This window comes from Sturnira hondurensis, unplaced genomic scaffold, assembly GCF_014824575.4.
Source record: "Sturnira hondurensis isolate 20B ecotype Veracruz unplaced genomic scaffold, ASM1482457v3 Scaffold0005329, whole genome shotgun sequence".
NCBI lineage: Eukaryota > Metazoa > Chordata > Mammalia > Chiroptera > Phyllostomidae > Sturnira > Sturnira hondurensis.
Genome location: NW_028077960.1, coordinates 4,593,707 through 4,603,059, shown reverse-complemented (window position 1 = coordinate 4,603,059; position 9,353 = coordinate 4,593,707). Strand labels below are relative to the sequence as shown.

General features: G+C 45.7%; 1 protein-coding gene across 10 annotated transcripts in view; it reads right to left on the bottom strand.

Moving 5' to 3' along the window:
• Positions 1 to 6,179: 6,179 nt before the first annotated feature.
• Positions 6,180 to 9,353, bottom strand: part of PARP6 (poly(ADP-ribose) polymerase family member 6) — a 34,320-nt gene continuing 31,146 nt past the window's right edge. For 9 of the 10 annotated variants that reach the window (XM_037047120.1, XM_037047111.1, XM_037047116.1 and 6 more), the window contains 4 exons: positions 7,587 to 7,666; positions 7,124 to 7,187; positions 6,871 to 6,955; positions 6,180 to 6,554 (listed from right to left, as the gene is read on the bottom strand). In XM_037047120.1, coding sequence (XP_036903015.1) covers positions 6,452 to 6,554; positions 6,871 to 6,955; positions 7,124 to 7,187; positions 7,587 to 7,666 — 332 coding nt within the window. In that variant the 3' untranslated portion in view covers positions 6,180 to 6,451. Of the gene's footprint in view, positions 6,555 to 6,870; positions 6,956 to 7,123; positions 7,188 to 7,586; positions 7,667 to 9,353 lie in introns of those variants that run through there. The other variant, XR_005066643.1, reaches the window with a different exon arrangement.

The following is a 9,353-nucleotide window of genomic DNA, read 5'->3' as shown; positions in this document are numbered from 1 at the left end:
GCCGCGCAGACCTTCCTCCCAGCCCCCTCGGGGCTTGGGCCACCTGTTGCCGCCAATTGGCACGTTGGAGAACTCTTCTCCCGACCCTCGGCCCAAGCCACCCCAGGTGCCTTGGCTTATTGGGGCAGTGCCCAGATTTATGGGTACCCCGCAGCTGTCCCCAGTGCCGCTCCGCTCCTGCGCACACCACAGTGACTGAGCCGAAAAGGAGGATGGGGAAAGATGCAGATAAACACGTGGGATGGTTAGAGGTCGGGCGGTCTTTGGGGGTGCGCGGGTTTGGAAGTGGGGGTAGGGAGATCTAGGGAGGGCAGAATGTACAAAGGAACAGGAGCGCGAGGCACTTGTGTTCTCAGAACTAAAGCAAGAAAGGGCAAATTGGGGCATGTGAATACTTGAGTAGGGGCTGGAGTCCCTGAGAGTAGAAAACATATAAAAGGTATTAGTATTAATATAGAACTGACCATCAGGAAATACCGAGTCAGAATGTGAGAGCCGATGATCTTTGCAGGAGTCAGCACTTCTGTTTTCAACCTTGTGTATTTACATCAGCATTGTTGTTTTTCTTACATTTTCTCCAAGGCATTTCCAATTTCAGTAATTAGGCAAGAACCAGTGATAAAAGAGGTTATCAATGAAACAGATGGTAACCCTTGCTTTTATTCAGCCAGGTTGTAGGAGCAGATACAATGTTGCTTCATTAAAAATCATGAAGACTGTTTTAGGTTCTTTGCTTTTCCTGGAAAATGAGACCAATGGGTGTGACTCGCTCAAGCAGATACCCTGCGGCAGCTGAATCACAGGCCTTCATTACGCTTCCCTTTGGCTTAGATAAGCTGGCAAGAGAAAGTAAGCCTGAGAGTAAATTTTTGTTTAAGATAAAATCTTTTAATTTCTTCTGTGAGCTTATTCGGGGCTCCTTAATTAAAGATAGGAAGTAAATGCTTATTTATTGAAGTGGTGAGAGCACATGAAGTTGCTAGAGAAAAAAAGTCCATGCTCCGCCAAGGAGAATCCTATTGCTTCCTGTCTAGAGAAAGAGGAATGGCATAAAATGGCCCTCTCTGGCCCCTGAGCTAAGGATAAACTAAGTACAGTGGCGGAGAATACTGGAGGAATGGTGGTCAGATAGGGGCAGTGATCTGGTCAGTGCTGTACTAGGTTGCATTTCAAAGCTTTAAATCTAGATGTATTTCCAAGATTGAAAGGTACACCTATTAAACTGGAGAGTTGGTGGCAAACTATTGCCCTTTGGTTACAGATGTTCATCATCCAACAGTTATAAAAATGCTGTCTGTGAAACTCTGGCAGAGACAAATCCAGCATATCCTTGCTCACATTAGATGCATAGTGAAAATTTGTCATATTGAGTTTAAGGTGACTGTCATTTTGCTGAAAAGCAGCATAGTGTAGAAGAAAGCTTAGGTTCCACCATATCTTAGTTCTAACTCCACTCACTAGCTGCATGACCCTATCCTCTGATTTAATGTGCAAAGAGTCCAGTTCCTAAAAGTAAACTGAAGACAATTCCCGCTTCATGGGGTGGGGTTTAATCAGATGATGTGTGTGAACGGGTATGGCACAGTGCCCAATAAGCACCCTCTTCCCTTGGGAATTGACTAGTCCTGAGGGGTGTCCTTGTGACTGGTGCCAGGACATCTTTCTCAACCCAGGTAATCTAGGTAACTTTCTATTGGCCATCCTCCGGAATCTTCACTCCCTTGACTCAGCAACAAGTAACCCCAGGACTACAGGAAACTGGAAAGCTAAGAAAGGCCAGACTGTCCTACTTAGAGACCAGGCTCCTCACTCCACAGTGCTCAGTGGCAGGATAGTAGGGGTAGCTGCTAGGTTCACTGGACAGGGGTGCGAGTGAGGATGTAGATTGCTGTGTTACCTGTTTGGATTCTGGGCCACAGAACCAAGAATCTGGAGTTTAATGATTTAACTCTTGAAAGCCATTTGGAATCTCTGGTGGAGTAGGTATGTCAGCAAAGATACTGGACCCAATCTTGGAGCCCAAAGATGAGCTTTGGCCCTGGTTACAGGCTTTACTGTTGTGTGACCTCTTGGCATCTGGCTGAAACAACAGTGTTATTTCTCTTAGGACAGTATGAATTTCCAGGGCAGCACACAGGCCCTGAATGTCAGGTTTAAAGCAGAAGTGCTCAATACTTTGGACTTTATATGTATGGCCTTTCCAGAGCCAGACCAAGTAGACTTACGTTTATTCTATGCCTTCCTTCCGACTCCCAAGATCTCTTCAGGCCTACCAGGGTGGCACAAATCTTAATTCCAGAGTTCCCTCCAGAAAAATTCTAGATGGAAGAGAAAGTTGGCTTTTTGGAGTTAAGAATAAAGAGAGAACAGGTTGTTGGGGAAAGGGAAGGTTTCACGGAGGAAGAGATGGAGGGTTGGTTAGGGCAGAGATGAGTAGAGGAAGGCCATTCGAGGGGAAAGGAACAGTAAAGAATGTTTTCTGAATGCAACTGTGTATCTAGGTACCCCCCCCCACCCCGCCTTGAAGAAATGCCCTATCAGTACTTAGAAGCAGGAGGGAAGCAGCAGCAGGCCTGCCTCAGCCAAGATGACCCTGTCAGCATAGGTAACCTCGAGCAGTCTTCGTAAAGCCCAGGAAACTGCTCCTTTAGAGGCCCTGGGCCCTCTGCCTTCTTCCTACAAATGTACCCAGAGCTCAAGTTCCCCAAGATGCAGATGGAAGCAGATCCTATATCCCCAAAGTAATCCGGACATGGAAGACCAGGAAAGGCATTAGAGAACAAGGGGTCAAGTGTCCCCTTCCCCGGGAAGCCCTCCTGCTGCAGTTCAGTCCGAGCCTGCTTTTCCCTTGGCACCGAGCTTCTGGTATCCACCTCCCTGCGCACTGGCTATCCCCGGCCCTGACCCACTTATCCCAATGATGGCAGCTAGGACTAAGGAGACCTTGGTCTCTCTCTTAGGTAAAATGAGTTTGGTGGGCAATACTTTTTAACTTAGGGTAGGATCTTTTGTCTCATTGCAGGAGGGCTCTGAAATATTATGCAAAGTCCTATACTCCAGAGAGAATGATGCCCCTTCAAATAAATTGAAGCCTCCTTTATTCCCACCCCTTCTGGGAGGAGGGCTCTGGGGGAAATCTGTGACCCATGAATTCCTTCCCACCACTCACAAGTTGGGCCAGGAAGCTGAGACATCTTTCAAACCTCCATCTCAGAATACATCCTGTGAGAAGCTATTAAGTAACTTAGTTATGACTCAGCACCAAACGCTTCCTTCTTCTCCCCACTGGCCAGAATGAAAGGCAAAATCCAGCAGGAGGCTCCTCCCCTTTGAATGGCTACATCCTCACCACAAACTGAGTCATGGCCACACCCTACACAGATGGAAAATTACCATCACAGGGAAGGAAAAAGTTAGGCTCCCAGGGTTTTTGAGTTCTCAATCCAGAAATCACAATCATCTACCCTCCACCTGGAACTAAATAAGGAAAATAGTTCTTTTCCTGGCCCTGGCCCTGGCCCTAGCCCAGGGGTGTCAAACTCATTTTCACCTGGGGCCACATCAGCTTCAAGGTTGCATTTGAAGGGCCAAATGTAATTTTAGGACTGTATAAATGTAACTGTTCCTTAACTGTTAAGGCGTTGACATTACATTTGGCCCTTTGAAGGCAACAGTGAGGCTGATGTGGCCCCTGGTGAAAGACACCCCCGCCCCAGCCCTAAGCATGACCAGGTCTCAATGAGTAGGGCTGCCTGAGCCCAGGACTACATGAAGGGTAGGAGGCCACTCTGGGCAGTAACAGCCTCGGCCTCTGGCTTTCAGACATTTCCGATTCAGAGTCCTGTTACTTTTATAAGGAAAACTATAGAGTGGGGTTCAGTAAGTCCTCACTTAATGTCATCGATAGCTTTCTATGACTCTAAGTGAAACAGCATGCAACTAGATCAATTTTAGGCTAATTGATATAAACAAGAGTTAAGTTCCATTAATGTTATAAAGACATGTTATTTGAGGACCTGCTGTATTTAACTTCTTTACCATTTTGGGGCAATAAAAAAGGACCATCATCATGCATATGTTCTCAAAAAACATGACACCCATGAGACTAGCTCAGGTATTTGAGTTTTTCTGGTAATAGACCCTATGTCCATTACTTCTTTTTCCCTCATTTACTTGTACTTACCAAGTCATCTGCCACTGATCAAAGAAAAACTATAAGAAATGCTTACATCTCAGAAAAATCTACTGACAATTTCTGAAAATAGAGCAAAAATGTTACCCCGTGTGAGCAGTCAAGCACCTGGGTCGAGTTGCTGGGACACTAGTGAGAGCAGCGTGAGAACCTCTGGCGACGCGGAAGACGATTACCAGCTCAGGCCTGGGAGCTGGGCAGATCTGCTTAAACCCAGCATTACCACTAACCAGCTGTGAGACTTTAGACACATGAAAATCTCGAGAGAAAACCTGTCTTCCAGCTTCTGTTGTCAAGACTAAATGAAAACATCTGTAGAACGTGAACGGCTACCTAGAACCAGAACAGCAGTTCTGGAGTCAGTCATTCTCGAGCTGTGGAACACGGGCAAACCCTTATCTTCTGCGCCTGTTTCCTCATCTACAAAAATAATGGTGCCTACTTACTACATTTTAGGTTTATTGTGAGAATTGTATTAGTCAATACATGTAGACAGCTTATAATAATGCCAAGCGCATAGTCAGCCAAAGTGTTAGCAAAGTATTAAATTGACTAGCATAATGCATAGCACCTACTAAGTAAAAACTAAAAGATGTTAGTAATCCCTGGTACTTCACAAATTAAGCTGCAAGGGTCCTCCCAGGAGGCAGGAACATCAATTAGGGTGGGCTCCCTGATGGAGTCATTTACTTAGTGAAGAGGATTTCTGCTAGATCTTAAAGCCTTAAGAGACTTGTAGTCAGAATACAGTAGTCTTGAACAAGAACAGGTAAAGTTAAAGAAACAGCTCCTAGGGGGATGGACCTTAAGAATGGTACTTCCAACTGAAGGCAAGTCAGCAACTACAAAGCAGGTAAGGAACCCAGGCAAAGGTTACCTCCAGAGTAGGGTAAAGGTAATGAGAAAACAGCTGATGTAGCACAGGCTTTGTAAATCAAGAAGATACAACAATTAACCTATATAGGCAGATATAAATGAAAAAAAATTGAATTTATTGGGAGGCAGACCTCATTTTATTGCACTTAGCTTTATGGCACTTCACAGATATTGCATTTTTTACAAGTTGAAGGCAATACCCTCCATCAGCAAAAAGATTATGACTTGCTTCATTGCGATACTTGCTTTACTGCAATAGTCTGGAATGGAACCTGTTCTATCTCCTAGGTTTGCCTGTACTCGAAAAGCCAGGATTATTTAAATGTTTTTACTTAAAAAAATTCTGTGCTTATGTTCCTGTTTTCTTCATTAGTATTTCAAACTATTTGGCAAAGTCCAACCTCTTTCTTACAACTAACTTCGAGTTTTAGGTATTGTACAGGGAGCACAACCTGAAAGACCAGCAGAGGTTGGCAGCAGGAATGTCAAAAAAGAGATAGATTTCACTGAAACAATTAGATCTAGAAATTGCTGTCTCCCCTCACCTTGCTGGCTGGCCTTGGAGAATCTGGGTTTTGTTGCATGATGGGGGCTGCATTTCCTTAGGATCTTTTTACAGATTTCCAGTTAGAGGCGGACCCAACCTCCCGTACCTGTCAGTTCACTCCCCACCTCCCTATCCCAAAGAGGTAGCTGGGAGGAGGACGAGAGTAAGGACCCAGCCCTGAGGAACAGAGCAAGGAAGAATGGCTAGGTTTTTGTGAAAGCAGAGGTCCTAATGTGATCTCATTGCCAGAGGTAGAAAATCTGAGCTAATTTGCTTCAATGGCCCTTTTAAATCTTGAGAAACAGTTAATCACTGGTGTTGGATTCTAAATCCATCTCAGCTTGTGTCATCTGCATAACTGTTAATTTCCCTTAATTTAATCCGCTGATTAAAATGTTGATAGATTTGTAGTACACTGCACTATATGGACTCAGCTTTGACTCCTCTCAAGTTAAATAGTCCCAACCCTCATGATACTCCACTCACCCCAGCCCCACCCCGACCCCCATTTGGGGACTTGGGTAGATGCTGGTCCAAAGCCAGTCAGTCCACAGTGATCATATTCAGTCCACAGCACCTTCCATTTTATTGTTTTATTTACAAACAGGGTAAAGTCAACTGGGAAAATCAGGGACAGGGGATCAGTCTGGTCCATCCAAATGTGGAGTGGTTCTTGGGTCAATCTCCACCATGAAGGCTGCCTCTTCTATTCTTTTCCTGCCCCTTGATAATGGCCCCTTGATTTCTCAGAGCAGCCTTGCCTGCTCCTCCTGAGTCCTTTAGTAAGGGCAGATCGATCCTGGGGGAACAGGGGTGGTACGAGGGCTGGGGCCCCCTCAGTTTGTGTAAACCTGAGTTCCGATCACACGCATGATTTCCTTCTGTATCTTGGGGTCCTGAGTATTAATGTTGGCATCGCCCACCTGACCATCCTCATATCTGCCAAAGATAGGGCAAGTGTGAACATAAGGGGGAGAAGAGTATCAGAAATAATGTCAACTGGTAGAACTGTATTTGGAGGTGGGCTATCCCATCCCAGAAGTAAAAACCCTTTTGTGGTTCTCCTTAGGGTGGAAGAGATTCAACTTATCTGGTTTCCTCTAAACAGACCCTGATCTATAGGCATTCCCACCCTCCAAGGTGAAAGTTCCAGTGCCAGCTGCACTCAGGTAGCCACAGGCAAGTGTCATGTAGCAGAAACAGACTCTCCAGTAGTCACACACCAGCACACGCCCAAATACCCCCCTAGACTTACACAAAGAAGAACCGTGTGCAGACATGGTCGGACACAGGGCACACCCAGATGTTCCCATGCTTCTGGAGGTCTTTAGATGTAATCACTGAGAAGAAGGGGCCAAAAGTTACAACTATAATGCTTAGGTCAGAGTCCAGGCAGGGGAGGGAAGACGTGATGTTTCAACATCACCCCTGGCTGGATCGTGTGCCATAGCTACGCCAAAAAGAAAGGTTGGGGACCCAGAAAAACAGGGGCTGGATGAGCTACCTACCTTCACAAAGTGCTATACAGTTTAGATTTCGACTCTGCAGGAACCTCGACTGAATGGATCGGGTCTGGAAGAGAAAGCAGAACCAGGTAGACTACTATGGTTTTCCCTATAGAGGCTGGTTAGCTGGTGATGGGCAGGGATCAGGGACATCCTGGGCTCCCAGCCAGCAACCCCCCTACACACACACACATTTTACTTTCCCACAGTCTGAATGAGTCCACAGCTTCTGTGTGTACATTTTCATGTCACTACATTTTTCCATAAACCCAGTCTCTACTTTCACCATTGTGACTGAGGCCGCTTATGAATCTGGGAGTGTGTTCATCTTAGAATGTAGCTGATTCCTTCAAATAATCTTCAAACTACCCGCCGCCCCACCATTGTTTCCCCAACCATCTCTATAGCCAAAACTGACCTCAGGAGAAGGGTCTTGCCTCACTAGAGCAGGGCCAACCAATAATACCTGAGGGATGGTATTCATCCTGTTATATCTCTGGACCAGCTCATCCTTGGAGGGCATCCTGTGCTGTCCTTTTCCCATTCCTGTCATGAAACAACAAACAGGAGTTCATTTATCCACTCGTTAATCAAACATTTACTCAAGTGCCTACCAGATGCCAGGCACCGAGCTAGATACTTGTCAATACAGCAGTGAATAAAACAAACAAGTTACCTTTCCTCACAAAATTTAGCCTGCTGGAGAGTACAGACAAAGAGCAAGCAATTACAACACAGTATGTAAGTGTTGTGATGGGAAGCATAGAGAGCACTGTGTAAGCCAGAGGCAGAGAAGGAACCTAGCCTAGGGGTTTCAAGAAGGCTTCCTGGTGACAGCCTGGCTGAGAACTCTAGGATTGGAAAGACTTAGTTATATGAAGAGCAGGCAGTGGTAGCAGGATATAGAAGGCCTGGAGGGGAAAAGCAGCATGCCTCAGTTTGTACGGAGCATGGTCAACAGCAGAGGAGGGGCGAGAGATGAGGTCTAAGAGGATCTAGGATCAGGTAAAGCAGGCCTTGTAGGGTATGTGAAAGCAACTAGGGTTCATCCTGAGAACATCAGGGAATCACTGAAGGGTTCAAAGACAGGGGAATAACACATGAAATGAGACAAGAATGAGGGTCTAAGAGGGTGTGGCATTAACACTTCGGATCAAATGCCAGGCTGAGTGAAATGTGTAAAGAAGAAAGCAGAGCAGGTTAGATATGTTCTAATCTCAAAGTCACATAAAATACTGTGACTACATTCAAGAGCAAAGGGAGAAAGCACAGCGGTTAGGTAATAAACAGTTTTCCACAGATAGCCACATCGGCAAAAACCTTGAGGCACCCTGCTTCCTTAGGAAAGCTTCCCACACTGTAGGGAGTGGTGCCAATTCCGTCCAGATTCCACCCTATGTAAATCCATAAATCCTCCCCTATCCTTAGTGCCCAGTGAATAGTCCTGTTTATGACATTTATAGACTCATTCTGGGTTTTTCTTATTCAGATACAAAACAGTGCCTGTGTGCCCTACTCCCAACTCCTTCTGGCTGGTGACTAGGACTTCAGTCTCTGTGCTCAGCTTTAGCACAGGCTCAGCCTTATCACAGCCTTGTGTGTGTATGAGACTGAGAGGAAGATGGAGGAGATGGAAAATGATGCTACCATTACAGGCCATAAGCAGGGTCCTTATCAATCACTCCATCCTGGAACTTTCTATTATTACTAACTTTACTCTGCTTCAATTTTTGGTCTTTTTATAGCCATGTTGTAGCTGTGGGGATGATGACCACTGGACTGATGTTCTTCACTGCTCAGGCTATCAATTCATCATGCACTCACACTAAAAGTCTGATGATAGGTTTATGGCCTGAACAAAACTGGGGCAATAAGAGCTTCAAGACTTGAACTGCTAATTTCTTCCTCCTATGGGCATTCACTGCCCGTTTCCACCCTCTCCAGTACCCTGAACTCAGTTCAGCTCTGCATTCCAAACAAGACCTTCTCAACCTGGGCAATTCAGTGCAAGATTCTGAGGGAAATTCTCATTCAGGCTCTACTCCAGAGGACAGGAAAGAACAATCTGATTTCTATGGCTGCTCTCAGAGATGACCCGTACTCGTCCCACCCCAATTCCGTTGTACACTCTCCTATCCACACCGCCCCAAGTGATCTTCAGCCAGTTTCCCCAACCCAGACCCTGAGAACACGATGGCTTGAAATCCCTGGATGCTTGTGTCCGGAGTATATG